Below are 17,583 nucleotides of genomic sequence, written 5' to 3' on the forward strand. Positions count from 1 at the left end.
ATCCCACATGCCGCGGAGCGGCTGGGCCCGTGAGACATGGCCGCTGAGCCTGCGCATCCGGAGCCTGTGCTCCGCAACGGGAGGGGCCATGACAGTGAGAGGCCCGCGTACCGGGGGGGAAAAAAAAAAAAAGAAAAGAAAAAATGGCCCAGCAGCAATGTTCTGGATAGCAAAGGGATGGCAAGCCAGGACTGAAAAGCTGGAATAAGCAACACCCTCAAAAAATTTAGAAGGGTTTTCCCAAAGGGCCATTATTTAAAACAATACTCTGCAAGTGAGGCCAGAAACTTATTAAAAATTATCATTTGGGCTTCCCTGGTGGCGCAGTGGTTGAGAGTCCACCTGTCGATGCAGGGGACACGGGTTCATGCCCTGGTCCAGGAAGATCCCACATGCCGCGGAGCGGCTGGGCCTGTGAGCCATGGCCGCTAAGCCTGCGCATCCGGAGCCTGTGCTCTGCAACGGGAGAGGCCACAACAGTGAGAGGCCCGCGAACCACAAAAAAAAAAAAAAAAATATATATATATATATATCATTTAATATGGGCATAATATTTTATTTATTTGAAAACATCTAAATTCTCCTAATGGAAATGCTGCAGTCACATGTTCCTAGGCTACCCTTTTGTTTTTGTTTTTTGGGGGCTGCGTTGGGTCTTCATTGCTGCGCGCAGGCTCTTCCTAGCTGTGGTGAGCTGGGGCTGTTCTTCCTTGCGGTACGAGGGCTTCCCATTGCAGTGGCTTCTCTTGTTGCAGAGCACGGGCTCTAGGTGCGTGGGCTTCAGGAGTTGTGGCCTGCGGGCTCATTAGCTGTGGCACGCGGGCTCTAGAGGGCAGGCTCAGTAGTTGTGGTGCACAGGCGTAGTTGCTCCGTGGCATGTGGGATCTTCCCAGACCAGGGCTCAAACCTGTGTCCCCAGCATTGGCAGGCGGATTCTTAACCACTGTGCCACCAGGGAAGCCCTACCTTTTTTTTTTTTTTGAAGTACGTGGGCCTCTCACTGCTGTGGCCTCTCCCGTTGCGGAGCACAGGCTCCGGACGCGCAGGCTCAGCGGCCATGGCTCACTGGCCCAGCCGCTCCATGGCATGTGGGATCCTCCCGGACCGGGGCACGAACCCGCGTCCCCTGCATCGGCAGGCGGACTCTCAACCACTGCGCCACCAGGGAAGCCCTACCCTTTTGTTTTAATCTGAAGATTAATCTGCCTTCATATCTAAAGTTTTAAAACACAGAAGGGCTTAGTATTGACTGTATACATGGAAGAAAAGTTTTCCCCTGTAAAAACAACCTGCCAACCATTCCCAGACTTGACCCTTTCCTGCTGAGGACACACAGTACAGCACAGCAAAGTATCAGAGTCCTAAAAGCACAGTTACACTGCCAAAAGGCACATTTTAAGTGTTATTTTAAATTCTTGGTTCCTAAATACACATCAATTTGAGAAGGCCCAGCCTAAATTGAAAAGCTCATAGTAGATAATAATTTCCAACTATTTACATTGTATACTTTCATAAAAGAAGGTAACAATAATTAAACTCCCCACCAAATCACTGTCTATAACATGAAGAACACAGCTAGCTAGTCTGTGGCTTCTAATATTCTGTAGAAAACTAAGTATCAAAGAAGTGATATCAAATAAATAAAGTCTCTAAGTCTGCTCAAGCTAAATAGCATTAAAATTTACAAATGCTTTCTTCTCAGTAAAAAGGAGATCATAAAAGTATCAATCTATGTTATCTATGTAGCAATTAAAACAGCACCTGGCACATAGCCAGTGCTACAAAACTGTTTGCTATTATTATTCTAATTCTTAAATGAAGAAATTAGAGTACACAGGAGCAAAGGGAGTCCCATATATTCAGACGTAGTTAATAAACGTTTTCTGCCCACCAAAACGCCTTTACTAGAATGCCCAAAGTTTTCTGTAGGAGAGAAAAAGATTTTTCATATGATTGCCATGTGTACAGTATTGACTGACCACTGTTTCCTACATTTGCAAAGATTTCCTAGATGGATGAAGACACATGTGTGCTCGTTAGGTACATCGATGTCCATATTTCTCATCTTTTTATTCTAAAAATTAACACTGATAATCATTTTGTTGCTTCTTTCTTATACAAAGGTATCTATTTCTGATTTTTCTATTCTTTGATAGTTAATAACAGTAAGATCAGAAAGATATAGATATTTTAATGTCAGATAAAAAAGTATCCTACAATAAGATGTGCAGAAAATTCAAAGATAAAAAGTAAATGCTATATCAAATAGAAAAATTTTTACTTTAAAATTTAAATATACACAGAAAAAAATAAGAACAGCAATATAACAAAACATTAACAATGGTTTTCTAAGAGGTAGGTTATGGATGATTTTTATATCTTTTCTAAAAGTGTGTTTTCCAAATTTTTCTTATTTCTTTTGTCAGGAAAAAGGTTATTTTAAAACACTACATTGAGGGACTTCCCTGGTGGTGCAGTGGTTAAGAATGCCAATGCAGGGAACACGGGTTCTATCCCTGGTCTGGGAAGATCCCACATGCCGCAGAGCAACTAAGCCCATGAACCACAACTACCGAGCCCACGTGCCGCAACTACTGAAGCCTGCGCACCTAGAGCCGGTGCTCCACAACAAGAGAAGCCACCACAAAGAGAAGCCGGCGCACCACAATAAAGAGTAGCCCTTGCTTGCCGCAACTAGAGAAAGCCTGCGCGCAGCAACAAAGACCCAACACAGCCAAAAATAAAATAAATAAATTTATATATATTAAAAAAACCCATTACATTGAAACAACACAGATGAACCTTAAAGACATTATGCTAAGGGGAATAAGTCAGTCACAACAGGACAAATACCATATGATTCCACTTATAAGAGGTACCTCAAGGAATCAAATTCACAAAGACAGAAGTAGAATGGCAGTTGCCAGGGGCTGGGGGCATGGGAAAGGAGAATGGAGAATTATGGTTAATGGGTACAGAGTTTCAGTTTGAGGAAGATGACAAAAGTTCTGGAGATGGACGGTGGTGACGGTTACACAACAGTTTTAATATACTTAACGATACTGAACTGTACAGTTAAAAACAGTTAAAATGGTAAATTTTTTGTGACGTGTATTTTACCATAATAAACAAAATAAAAACACAAGCTCAAAAAAACCAACCAACCAAACAAACAAACCCAAACATGGAGGTCCAGTGGTTAAGACTCTGCTTCCAATGCAGAAGGCATGGGTTCGATCCCTGGTTGGGGAACTAATATCCTACGTGCCGCACAACGCGGCAATCAATCAATCAATCAATAAAGACTTAAAGAAAAATACATAAAGCTCTTGAAGGAACTACCATTAATTTCAAGATTATCAACATTATGAGCCAGGCAGCATTAAAGTTTACAAATGAGAGAAAGTTAAGAGAGGCACAACAGAAGCCAAAATTACACTTACATTATAGCAGTTTTGACAGAATCTGTATTTATATTTCCTAATACAATGTTTTTTTAAATAAATATTTTATTTTTTATTTTAAAAAATATTTATTTATTTGGTTGTGCCGGGTCTTAGCTGCAGCATGCGGGATCTAGTTCCCTGGTCAGGGATCAAACCGGGGCCCCCTGCATTGGGAGCGCAGAGTCTTAACCACTGGACCACCAGCGAAGTCCCCTAATACAATGTTTTATATGCAGTCAAGGCTATCTCTACTTTAAAACAGACTCATAATAAAACTTCAATTGCAAAAATATCGATAAAGAACTTGTATTTAATACATAAAAAATGCTTACATCTCAATAACTTGATATCAAAAAATGGGCAAAAGTTTTGAACAGACACTGCCAAAGATACACAAATGGCACACGAGCACATAAAACATGCTCAACGTCATTAGTCACTAGGTAGATGCAAATTAAAACCAAAATGAGATACCACTACAAACTCACTAAAATGTCTAAAATTAAAAAGACCGACAGTACAAAGTGTTAGTAAAGACGTGAAGTAACTGAAACTTTCGTACATGGCTAGTTGGAATGTGAAACTGTACAGCCACTTTGGAGAGCAGTTTGACAGTTCCTTAAAAAGGTATACTCATGAAACAACCCAGTAATTTCAGTCCTATATATCTACCCAAGAGAAATGAAAACAAATGTCTACATAAAAGACTCGTATATAAATGTTCAAAGCAGCAGAGTAGCCAAAACAAGGGGAAATAACTCAAATGGCCATCAACTGGTAAATGGATAAACAAAGTGTTACAAGTCCAAACAGTGGAATACTACTCAGTAATAAAAAGGAATGGACTACTATACACACAATACAGATGAATTTCAAGAGCAAGTTGCTAAGTACAAAAGACTACATACTGTATGATTCCATTTATATGAAATTCCAGAAAAGACAAAATAGTATGTAACAGAAAGGAGATAGTGGTTACCTGAAATGACACTGCCTGCAAAGGGGCATGAGGGAACTTTCTGAGGTTATGGAAATATTCTGTATCTTTATTGTGGTAGTAATCACACCAACGACTGTACACATTTGTCACTGAATTATATACCTTAAATAGGTGAATTCTGTTGTATATAAATTATATCTCAATAATGACAATTGAAAAAAAATTACAAAAGAAAATGAGAAGCAGTAAAGCTGGGATACAGCAGCCCTTCTCAAAAACTGATTTCTTTAGTTGAACATTTCAATAGTCTTTATCCTTGCAGTGTTTGAATTAATCATTCAAAAATACTGGGGTAGGAAACAGAAGCAAAAAGGGAAAGAATTAAGGATGTTTCTCTCAGACATATTTTCTGACATCTCTAACTTGAAATATATAATTGAGATATGGCCAAGACTAAAATGTTATCTTTACAATTAAAAGGTAAATCTAGGCAAATAATGCAATTCAAGAAAAGGGGAAGAGATCAGTGCTGTATATCAATTATATCTCAAAAAACCTGGGAGAAAAAAGAGAGGGAAAAAAAAAGAGTACATCATCTTCAAATACTTCAGAGGTACATTTACCATATATGAAAATTAATGTAACTCTAACTGGAAGGTACTATGATATTCTCATTTTTAAACATTATTATTTCTTCATGAAGTCAGTCAACTCTTCTTGGATTTAAAAATTGTTGAAATAGGGCTTCCCTGGTGGCTCAGTGGTTAAGAATCCGCCTGCCAATGCAGGGGACACGGGTTTGAGCCCTGGTCCGGGAAGATCCCACATGCCGTGGAGAAACTAAGCCCGTGTACCACAACTACTGAGCCTGCGCTCTAGAGCCCGCAAGCCACAACTACTGAGCCCGTGTGCCACAACTACTGAAGCCCACGCGTCTAGAGCCCGTGCTCCGCAAGAGAAGCCACTGCAATGAGAAGCCCGTGCACCGCTACAAAGAGTAGCCCCCTCTCCACAACTAGAGAAAGCCCATGCACAGCAACGAAGACCCAATGCAGCCAAAAATAAATAAAATAAATTTATTTTAAAAAATTATTGAAATAAAACTTTTCTAAAAGCCCAGATTACTTATTTCAATGCACTGAACTGTTGATAACTAAGTGCTGGAAAATATACTTCATGTTTTAGTTGAATTGAAATACTTAAAGTCTAGATCTGACAAGTTAGTTGTAAAGTTGCCTCAATTTCTCTTGGGGAAACCACATTCCGAAGCGTTACCACAGATATCTTTTATCTGGAGTGACTGGGCTGTATAAGGAGGAGAGGGAACTTGCTGCTGAGCCTGAATACGGATTTCTCAACGCTAACATTAAGGAGTCCTCTAAACTCTGCCAAATTGTGGATGGTATATAAACAGACACAATATTTATTTTGGGACAAAGATCCTGCAAGCAAGTAAGCAAAACACTCCAGAAGCAGCAGTCACAGACCTTTGAAGACATTTAAAACAAGAGTTTGTCCTCATGCATTAAATCAAATGCTGTTAAATTTTGCTTTGTTATTTTATGCTGATGAAAATGAATGATAAAAGATTTTCATTTTAAGTATAAATGTTCAGAAAGGACAAAAAAAGTAAAACACATAACATCAAAAATGTTTAAAAGTACCTACTCTAACGCCATACACATTATAATTACTCCCAATGTCTGCTATTAACATTACCTGACTATCAATTAAAATCATAAGGTATAAATAGCAATGCAACAACCATATAAAGTTTAACTGCTTTTTCTGGGACCACACAGTATATTCTAGATATATCTAGATAAAACTAGATAGTATATTCAATTTCCATAGAAAAAATGGTAAACAACAGCACTATAAAGTTCATTTGTTCAGTTTATAAAGTTTTCATATGCTTCATGCTCACAAACTAGGATCATGTAGTAAGCATAAACAATCATTAATTTAAAAACCTAAGGAGGCTTTCAAAAACACAATGCATACAAAAACCATTACTCTGACCACTCAAGACTAATAACTTATGGTCAACCATAATTATCTGCATTTGTTTGAAATAAAAATCAATTGGAAATAAATTCTAAGAGGAAAGATCAAATGAATTGGGTGTTGCTTGGTCTACAAAAATTTAACATAAGAATGATTTCAATTCTATCTGTTGCATCCCTTGTCTTCTGACAGCTAAATTAGAGGAAAGCAGTTTAAGTTAAGGAAGAATTATAAACATTTTGGCTGTTTAGGTTTATAAAATACCAGGATGGACCACTTGGGAAAGATGCAGTCTCCCAACATAGTAGAGCTACCTGAAGTGAAGCTGACCTAAGGCACTCTACAGCACTAAAACTCCTTGATTATCTATAATCTCACCCTACAAACCCATCAAATAGCCTAACTTTGGATAGGGCTTTACAATTTAAAAGGCATTTTCACATATTCTGGTACGTCATTTAATCCTCACATGAGGTATATGAATAGGGAAGACATTCTGATTCCCATTTACAGGTAAGGAAACCAGTTATGATTGTCTTTTGACTCATATCCAGAGCTCTTTCCACTATACTGTATTATTTTAAACCTCTTCTAAGAAAGACCCTTATTAAGAGTCAGTGTAGACAACTCACTAGATACCTGGGTGCAAAAGTTTCAAATATATTTGAAAGACAGATTATAAAATTGTGTGCTCTGACTTGATGGTCAGTTATCCATTAACAGACCTTCCTTACTGAAGACGCTTGGTTTGAAAATATTCCTACAAACACAAAGGTAGAAAGAATGAATAAAAGGACTGGTTTTGCTAAGACCACTTTCTTAGATCATAAAGCCATATTTCAAATGAAAGAGACTATGGAGCTTCTGTTTCCTATTAGCATTCTAATTTTTTTCTGAATTCATCAAATTTAAGTGAACATTGTGGTAGCCAGCCTCCAAGATGGCCCCAATGACCCCAGCCTCCTCTCATGTTTGTGAATAAACCACCCCCCTCCCTGTTGAGTGTGGGCTAGACTTAGTGACTCACTTCTAATGAACAGGAGAAGACACAAGTGATCAGAGAATAGGTCATAAAAAGCAGGGTGACCTCATTCTTTTTCTCTCTATGGAGAGGAACATGTGACTAGGAACTGAAGCCACTGACCAAAAGTGATGAGTGAGCTTGGAAGGGGATTCTTTAGCTCCAGCCAAGCCCTCAGAGACTGCACAGCCCCAAGAGCTTGACTGCAATGTCCTAGGAGACCCTAAGCCAGAACCACCCAGCCAAGCCACTCCCAGATTCCTGTAAAAGGGCACGAGGGGACTGAAACATTATCTGGATTGTGGGTGGTGTTTACATGGGTGTGCACATTTGTTAAAACTCAAATTATACACTTAAAGTGGGTGCATTTTTTGGTAAGTAAACTATACTTCAATAAAGTTGATTTTTAAAAAAAAGCCACCGAACTCTTGAGATAAGCAAAGGGTCACTTATGAAAAAGCAGTGCCATAACTTAAGAAGTTAAGGGTGGGTGGTGAGAAAACAGAAGCTGCAACAAGCTACCACCACAAACTCACATATCCTAAACTGCTCCTCAAAATTGCTCCACCCACAGCTTTTCTCATCTCAGATGACAGTAATCCCATACTCCCAGCTGCTCTAACCAGAAAGTTAAGAGTCATTCTTTTTTTTTTTAAATTTATTTATTTATTTATTTTTGGCTGCGTTGGGTCTTCGTTGCTGCGCGCAGGCTTTCTCTGGTTGCGGTGAGTGGGGGCTACTCTTTGTTGCAGTGCCCAGGCTTCTCATTGCAGTGGCTTCTCTTGTTGTGGAGCAAGGGCTCTAGGTGCGTGGGCTTCAGTAGTTGCAGCACGCAGGCTCAGTAGTTATGGCGCACGAGCTTAGCTGCTACGCAGCATGTGGGATCTTCCCAGACCAGGGCTCAAACCCGCGTCCCCTGCATTGGCAGGCGGATTCTTAACCACTGTGCCACCAGGAAAGCCCAGAGTCATTCGTTTTTTTAAAGATTTTTTTTAAAAAATTATTTATTAATTTATTTTATTTTTGGCTGAGCTGGGTCTTCGTTGCTGCCCGTGGGCTTTCTCTAGTTGTGGCGAGTAGGGGCTACTCTTCGTTGTGGTGCACGGGATTCTCATTGCAATGGCTTCTCTTGTTGCGGAGCATGGGCTCTAGGAGCACGGGCTTCAGTAGTTGTGGCTCGCGGGCTCAGCAGTTGTGGCTTGTGGGCTCTAGAGCACAGGCTCAGTAGTTGTGGCACACAGGCTTAGCTGCTCTATGCCACGTGGGATCTTCCCGGACCAGGGCTCAAACCCGTGTCTCCCGCATTAGCAGGCGGATTCTTAACCACTGCGCCACCAGGGAAGCCCCTGGAGTCATTCTTGACTCTCACACCTTACATCCAATCCATAAGCAAATCCTGTTGGCTTTACCTCAAAATATATCCAGACTATGACTACTTCTCACCACTTCCATTGCTACCAGCCTAGTCTCTCACCAAGACTAAAGCAATAGCCCAACTGGTCCCCCTGCTTCACTCTTGCCCCCTAAACCTGTTGTTAACCCAGCAGCTAGAGTGATCCTTTCAAAACTTAAGGCAGATCATATCACTGATGTGCTCAAAAAGCAGAAACTACTTCCCACTCCACTCAGAATAAAGTCCACGTTGTTGCATGGTCTCCCACAGTCACATAAACCGGCTCCTTGACATCTCCCTCATCTCTTCTCCTACTCCTCTCCCTCCTCACTCAGTCTACTCCAGCCATACCGGCCCGCTTGTTGTTTAACAAACACACTGTGCAAGCTCCCAGTCTAGGGCCTTTACAAGGCTGTGTCCTCTGTATGGAACATCTTTCCTTCAGATATCTGCATGGCTCATCATTCCCTAACCTCCTTCGGGTCTCTGCTCAAATATGACCTTCTCTACCCAGACTATCCTATTTAAAATTACGGACATTCCTGTTCATTGATAACCCTTATTTTACTCTAATTTTCCTTTTTTTCCAGAGCACTTACCACTCTGTAACATATTACATACCTTATGTACTATGCATATTGCCCACTACTCCATTCCTTCCATAAAACAACCTCTAGGGCAGGATCTTTGTTTTGTTCACTGATGCATCTCAAGTGCCCAGGACAGTGTTCACTCAGTATACATAACAGGTGTTCAACAAAGAACTTCTGAATGAATTTTTGAGTAACTGTGTCAGGTACTGAGCTAAGCACTTTATATACACTATTTCATTTAATCACTACGGCCACCCTGGGAGATATGTATTAAACTCACGTTATTATTGAGGACCATAAAGATAAAATAACTTGTCCAAAGTTATAGAGTAATAAATGAAGTAGTATACAAAGCCAGGACTTAATTATACCTAACTTGAAAGGCTTAACCACTCATCTTCTCAAAGCTGGGTTTGAATGGGAAGAGAACTAAGCTGCCTTAGGAGGTAACAAGGTCAAGAGTATGTGGAAGAAGAGACACTGATTTTGGATCCAATATAAGGAGCAGAGGCAAATAATTAACATTTAGGGAAATTCCTTCAATTTGCTTTGCTTCTAGTCCTATGGGCACAGAAATAAACGTTAATGGTTATCAGAAAGACATCATAAAAAAGGAGGACGAGAAATAAGAGACCCTGTAGCCTGAGCTCTATGGATGAGAAAACATGGGTTATCTTTTCTCTAAATTCACTGGAGTACTTATTTATCCCAGTGGTATAGAGTGATATACTAGCAGGGTTTTTTTTTTTTCATTAAATTTTTTTTCCCCTAGATTCTACTGGCGTAGTACAAGTGTTGGTAAAATTATATTTGAGAAATATATCATCTATGCACAAACATTTACAGATTTAAATCTGAGGGAAAGATACAGATTTCTGCCAGCATTACCATCCCTGGAATACAGCCACGTTCATTTGTTTACGTATTGTCTATGGCTCCTTTCACACTGTAACAGCGAACCTGAGTAGTTGCAACAGAGAACATACGCCTGCAAAACTGAAAATATTTTCTCTCTGGCCCTTTACAGAAAAAAAATTATAAAACAAGTATTAAAATATAAGTTTCTTACATCAGTTCTAGCACTCTTCCTGATATATTTGAAAACAAAACCTCTAAATTCTAGAATAAGCCATCTAACGTTTTTGTTCTTGTTGATCGTATAACTGAAAACATCTCAATGGCTTAAGTCCAAAGATAATGTGGTCTTGTACTCCCTTGATGGCGCAGTGGTTAAGAATCCGCCTGCCAATGCAGGGGACACAGGTTGAAGCCCTGGTCCGGGAAGATCCCACGTGCCGCAGAGCAACTAAGCTCGTGCGCCACAACTACTGAGCCTATGCTCTAGGGCCCATGTGCCACAACTACTGAGCCCACGTGCCACAGCTACTGAAGCCTGTGTGCCTAGAGCCCGTGCTCCACAACAAGAGAAGCCTGCGCACCGCAACAAGGAGTAGCTCCCGCTCGCCACAACTAGAGAAAGCCCATGTGCAGCAACGAAGACCCAACACAGCTAAAATCAATCAATCAATCAATAAAATTTATTTTTAAAAATAATAAATAAATAAAATTAAAGAACACAAAAAAACCCCTCTTCATTGTATATATACAAAATAAGAAAATCCTTTTCGCAGGGGGGGTGGTGGTGGGATGAATTGGGAGATTGGGATTGACATATATACACTAATATGTATAAAATAGATAACAATAAGAACCTGCTGTATAAAAAATAAAATAAAATTCAAAAATTCAATCAATAAATAAAAAGAAAATCCTTTTCCTAATACAGTTCAATACAAAAATCTTTTAAGTTCCTCAAAGGACTATTTAGATGTTCCTTATGTTTTGCAAATAAAGTGATAGGTTATACTATTCACGATGACACTGAGAAAAGTAATTTAGCAAGTTAATAAAAATAGGTATAGAAATACACTGCAAAGGAAACAGGAGAAATACTGAGTACAAAATGAGGTCAAAAATTTTTCTTTAAATATTTTATTTCAAGAAGTCAATTTCCACATTAAAAGATGAACCAATCCAAGATATTATTCATTAACATTTCATCAAAATCATAAACACATTTAACTTAGATTTTAATATGGCTCTCAGCTTAAACATTTCCAACTACATTTTCCATATATTCAACCTAAACTTCCAACATAATAATTTTAAGACATTTATGTTTCCCAGAAGCTTTTCCTCAAAACAAAAAAATTATTTCCAAGTTAACATCTTCACATTGTTTTTCTCAAAATTAAATTTGCTATATTAACAGAAGTAGAAAGCTACCCATAAACTATTTCCAAATATTATTAAATTTTAAGCCTACAGAGGCTTTTCCCATTTTTCTCTAAATTTCATTTTTTTTTTACAACACTATAGTCACACACATTTTAGTAGAACAAAAAATTTCTTGTCAACACTTCAAAGGAATTAAGTTTCAAATGTTACATGTAAGAAAGCACACTACTCTCTTTAAGGGCTAGAGCTTTCTATGGCAAATGATATAAACATGAAATTAGCAATAAAATTATATAAAAAATTTGATTTTTAAAAATTGTATTATATCTTTATAATACGGAATGAAAACAAATCTGATCATATGCCTGAATAATCAGACATGTGATCTCTTTATTAAAATGTAAATCCAGATAATCTCTAATAATAAAACAATCCACAGTATTTCAAATTGCAAAGAAATGTTTCCTACCTTGCCTGCTTCTCTTTCTAAGTCGACATACTCTCGGCTAGGTGTTTGTCGCTGTTCTCCCTGCCAGCTGGCCGGAAAAAACTGGAGAGACAGATTGGTTCCTGTGGCCACAAAAGCCTTTTAGAAAAATCAATACAAACAGGATCAGGAGCAGGACATTACATAAATTATGCAGGCAGTCATTTATTTTTACATCAGTTTCTGTCTTAAGCCAGGCAGCACCAAGATTACTTAAAAGTAAAAAAACATGCACTCATCATTTTTCTTAAGTATTAAGTTACAAACATCTGATTCCATTTTGAGGACATTTGCCATTGGCTGCTTAAATATAAAATCAGACATGGAATCAATACTTTCTTTCAGGTCATTTTTTGCTGACGTTAGTATAGTGCACTGCTAATGTCTAACCAGAAACCACCATCACTGTATTTAAAAACCTGTATTTTTAAATGTGAAAATCACTGAAGAGCTGAATATTTTGAATTTTGGAGCATACCACAATTTAAAGTTGTGCAAATGAGACATTTTAATTTTTCCTGATTTCTCTTGCTCAAAGAAACACTATGCTCCAAAACCCATGTTAAAAATGCACTTGGAGATGACTGGAAGTGAAAATATCTCCACAATATATCACATTGGGAGGAGCTCATTATCATGAATAAACTAACCAAATATCACTTCAAGTGCTTTTTAATAACCAAAATTTATAAGATGAAGACAATATCCTCCATTATGGTTTTTAGCAGAATTCTCTCTCAGAGACAAAAATTCTAGTTTCAGGAAAGGCTCAGCTTAAAAAATACAGACCTTTTCATCCCCATAGGTGTCTATTTTATCCAGTTTCCCAAATTCCAGTCACTTGCACAGTGAATACAAATAAATGTTAATACCTTCCTACTGAAAAGAAAAATGCACCTGGGACTGTCTCTCCTCTGATAAACCATACACTAGCATGTGATGTGACTACTTCTCATCTCTCTAAAACCTTGGATGATTAAAAAAATATGCATTTTCTAAAACCCGACTTTAGGAGAACTGATTCTGACAATAACAAAAGAGTATTCATCTAATATTTATAAAAGATTTGGATGGCACAGCTCAACAGACAGAACAATCTAAAACCATTTCAATACAGTCTCATTCTGTGTAGCCCCTGAGCAATTTATATTTCCCCCAAGTAAAAAATGGAAATAACCATGTCCCTCTTCCCCAGGGAAAATATGAAAGAAATAAGTAAAAAGCATTGGAAAAAAAATTTTTTTCATCATCTAAATGTAAACTCTTCTTTGTTGAAATCAGAGAACTTTTTGTTTGTTTTATTTTACTAACTAAAGTTCTTAAGCATAATTTGTTTCCAAGCATAGTCTTCATCTGAAAGCAAGGGGTTCACATTTTTGGGCAATTTGTTTAAAGCATTAGTTGATTCAGCTATCCGCTAGTTCCCCTGATGATTAAGGGCTTAGATTCTTTAGAGATAAAAATTACAGTACTTCCTATGATTGGTACTAGCAGGTACAACTGTCAACCTAACTGCTAAATCTCTATAGACATCTTTAATGGCATTTCCCTAATCACTGGGATACCTTTTCTTGTGGTAAATGTTTTATATGAATAGAGGCTGAACAAACATCAATATTACAATATTAATCTTAAAAAAAAAATTTGCCCACTATTAGCATAAGTTTAAAAAACAACCATTGAACTGAAATGAATAATAGTTCAAATGAAAACAGACACTAGGTGGCAAACTGCCTAGGCTGTGTGACCTGAGGCAAATTACTTAACTCTGAACCTCAGTTTCCAGTATTTGTAAAGTGCTTAGAACAGTACCAAGTAAATGCTACATGTATTTGCTAAATACAATGAGAAGTAATTTTGAGCTGAAGAAGACAGCCAACCTTGTCAGTCTCAGATAATGAAATTCTCAGGGCAGATAAGAGATTCTGCCCATGAATGAATACCCTCCGTCAAAATCCCACAGCCATGTTTCTTCAGTATTCACCTAGTTACAAATCCTTCTGCCACCAGTGTATCCCAAATCAGCTCTGTGTTAGGTGAAGACATTCTGCAGCTCTTATTACCTCACCTCCTGCCTGAAGGCCAACCTCAGAAGAGATTTCCTGCTTCATCACTTCATGTCCATTATCTCATCAACATCCCTCTCTGAGACAGGAGAAGTGGTAAAAACAGATCACTCTAAAATACCATTTCCCAAATTTATCTGACCACAGAACTCTTTATTTTATTTTTTTTACTGGAACACCTACATATACCTAGGAGTTGGGAAAACTCTGTTTGAAAACACAAAGATGTCACACTGGTAAAAGTGTCTGTATGGAGGATTTCTAGAATGTCCTGACTATACTTTACAGGTTTCATTAAACTGTAAAATAGCACACCTGTGCCAGTCCAACATACCTTTTATTCTTCCATCTTCAGGATTAAAAATACATAGTTTTTACTGCTTTCACAGTAGTCACCATACCTCTCATAAGTATTTTTTTCTTTTATTAATCATTAGTGTTGAAGATATCTCTAACACTCCTACTACAAGAGCTTATATAAGGAATAAATCAGGTTTTACCAAATAAATTCTACCCCTCACCCATAATCACTTTTATTTCATGCTATGATATGGAGTCTGGATAAGTTTTATAACTAAGAAGAGATGAGCATCACAGCCTTACACTGTTTTGCATCTAAATACAAAATAAATCATTCATTAACCTCACTGATAAAGTTAAGGAGATGTTCATAATAAAAAGAATAAAAGAGAGGGGAGAAAGTGTTGGATATAGTTTTGGGAACTACGCATATTTTTATCATACATGGCTGCTGTCAAAATAGAAGCAAAAAAATGCCTTTTCCACGCCTATTTTCCACCACCAAGTAAGTAAAAACCACAGCCTGTTTATAAGTCATAAGATATATTTTGGGCATTAAGCGAAGTAACCTCTAAATTCAAATAATCAAGTACTTATGATGCAAAAGACACTGTGCAAAACCCATACAGAGGGGGCATATACGGAATTAATGTGGTCTCCATCCTCTAGAAGCTAAAAATCTCTCAATTTAAATATGGCTAACATTGAATTAAAGGGGGGGAAACTAGAAAGGGAGGGAAATGTGAAATTCCTTCCAAAAATAAAGTTACTTCCAAAACATCCATGGGTTGGGTATACCATCCACCTATTCCAAAAGGAAATTCAGACAAAGGATGATATAATCACTGAGCCAACTAATGAATGATTCTTCTACCACTCAGTGCCAAAACCAGAAAGTATTTGTCCTATACATTTGAATCATATAACTATTACAAACACTCAAAAAAGTGGGCTAAAATCTAGACACTTCCTTTTATAATGTGCAATAATGACCAAATATTCTAGAGTTCCTAATAAATTTGGCCAGTATCTTCTCATGATCTGTAATACAATTCTAAAAAGCCTTCATTTTAAGCATCAAAATATTTTTTAAAAATAAACGATTTCAGTGATGAAAAGGGAGAATTTTATGTGAATTATGTCTCAATACCAATAAATAGATTCTCTACTGTACAAGGAATGGGAGAAGCAAATGTTTCAATATGTCTTCCTATTGTAAACCTAAATTCAAACTGCTTCCATACCTTCAAGTGTGTGCAGATGCAATGGTCCAAGTCATGGAGCTGATAATCAGATTCCATTATACAGTGCTACAACTTTTTAAAAAATTAATAATCAACCTCTTCTCTTTAGTTTTTTCCTATGCACTTCTGGGCTTCATCATTCTCTCTTCATTAGCACCTCCAGTAGGACAAACCAAAAGGAGATGAGGGGAACTAGGACACTTGAATTTTTTTCAACATTAGGCTTCATGGAGGTAAGGCACCAAATCCACCACCTAAAACAGGGCCTCGGATCAACACTGGGTTTTGCAAATCCATGCAATTCTTTAGTAACTTCAGGCCTAAACGAGATACGTTTTTTAGGTTTGGGGAAAAAACAAAAAAACACCAAATGGTTTCTTTCTGATTCTCCTGAAGCTTAACGTTCTAAGAAAAGAAGATGGCACGTTCTTGAGGGCTTTTTTTCCCCCTCTATTAGAACAACAGATAACTGGATTTACTCTCAGATTTATTCTCAGCTATACTGAAAATAAGACAGTTTCACATATAGGTTTACGAAAAATCTAGCGTCTAAGACACAAACTATCGCCCAAGAATCAGAACCTTGAACGAAGCCCAATTTTTTCCGTAAGGGTGTTTTCTTCCTACTAATAACCGACCCTTTAATCGGTGTCACAGCCTATACAACGACCTTTCCTTGTTTAGTTGGGCTCCGGTTTGAGTTCCACTCGCGGCAAAGTGTTTGTCGAGTCGTGTCTGGGAAACATAATCCACCCGCCGAGAACCACAGGGAAGAGTCTCCCCGCGAGGACGCGGCCCGCCAGTGTCTGGTTTCGCATTTTGAATCCCGAGTAGGAAGTGAGACGGCGCCCGCTCAGTTCCGGGAGCCGCGGCGTCCGCGGCGCCGTCCGGAACCGGCCTGGGCCGCGGCGGCCCCCGCGCAACAAGTGACCCGCGCGCGGCTTGCTCCCCTGTGCCCCCGGCCCCCGGCCCCGCCGACTTACGATTTCCGAGCGGCCGTCACGGCAGGCGTTCTGGAAGCGCGCCTGGCGCTCCTCGTGGGGCCGGTCCCTGAAGCCCGTGTACTTAATCTGCAAGGCAGAGACGGCCCGAAATCAGAAGCCAAATCCGCGATGCCGCCCGCCCCGCGCGGCACCGATAAGGGCAACCAGAGTCTGCGGGCAGATGGCTGCCCGGGCGAGACTGCCCCTCCGCAGGCGCGCCGGCGCGGGGTTCCCGGGAGCCGCGCCGCCCAAACTTTTCTCCGCCCGGGCCCGCTCGGGGCGCGCCGCGGCCTCCCCGCCGCCCGCCTGCCTCACCTCACATTCGCGGCTCAGCTTCCTGAAGAACTCCTCGTTCTCGAACTTGCTTCTCTGGTCGGGCACGACGCGCGGCATCTTCCCGCCCTGAGGCTGCGCCGGCCGGCCGGGCTCCGGGCTTCCGCGGGCACCCGCTGGCCGGCTCTGCGCTGACCGACTGACCGCGCACCCGCGGCGCCCTGACTCTCGCTTCTCTTTGTTTCAGGCGCCCGCCCGCGTGGGCTCCCGCGCCGGGAGTCTGAGGTGCCGCCGCCCGCTCGAGCCCAGCCCACGCCGCCGCCGCCGCCGCCGCCGCCGCCGCCGCCGCCGCCGCCGCCGCCGCCGCCGCCGCCGCCGCCGCCGCCGCCGCAGCCTCAGCAGTTGCCTACCGCCCGCGCGGACCCAGCACTCGCCGCCTCCGGCCGCCGCCGCCGCCGCCGCCACTTCCTCTCACCGCCCACCTCGCTAGCCCGCCCGCCCCGCCCCCGTCGGCCCCACCCCTCCTCCTCGCGCGCCCGCCCGCCCCAAACTCCAGCAAACAAAACGCACCATTCACAACTCCGCGCCGCGC

General features: G+C 40.3%; 1 protein-coding gene across 5 annotated transcripts in view; it reads right to left on the minus strand.

Moving 5' to 3' along the window:
* The window catches only part of CBFB (core-binding factor subunit beta), a 60,389-nt gene extending 43,015 nt beyond the window's left edge, over window positions 1-17,374 (minus strand). For 2 of the 5 annotated variants that reach the window (XM_004280876.4, XM_004280877.4), the window contains exons 1-3: window positions 17,034-17,367; window positions 16,719-16,805; window positions 12,108-12,224 (exon numbers count right to left, since the gene is read on the minus strand). In XM_004280876.4, the coding sequence (XP_004280924.1) occupies window positions 12,108-12,224; window positions 16,719-16,805; window positions 17,034-17,111 (282 nt within the window). In that variant the 5' untranslated portion in view covers window positions 17,112-17,367. Of the gene's footprint in view, window positions 1-12,107; window positions 12,225-14,109; window positions 16,650-16,718; window positions 16,806-17,033 lie in introns of those variants that run through there. The other 3 variants (XM_033407752.2, XM_033407754.2, XM_033407753.2) reach the window with 3 other exon arrangements.
* Window positions 17,375-17,583: the final 209 nt, after the last annotated feature.

Source organism: Orcinus orca, chromosome 20 (assembly GCF_937001465.1).
Source record: "Orcinus orca chromosome 20, mOrcOrc1.1, whole genome shotgun sequence".
NCBI classification, from domain to species: Eukaryota; Metazoa; Chordata; class Mammalia; order Artiodactyla; family Delphinidae; genus Orcinus; species Orcinus orca.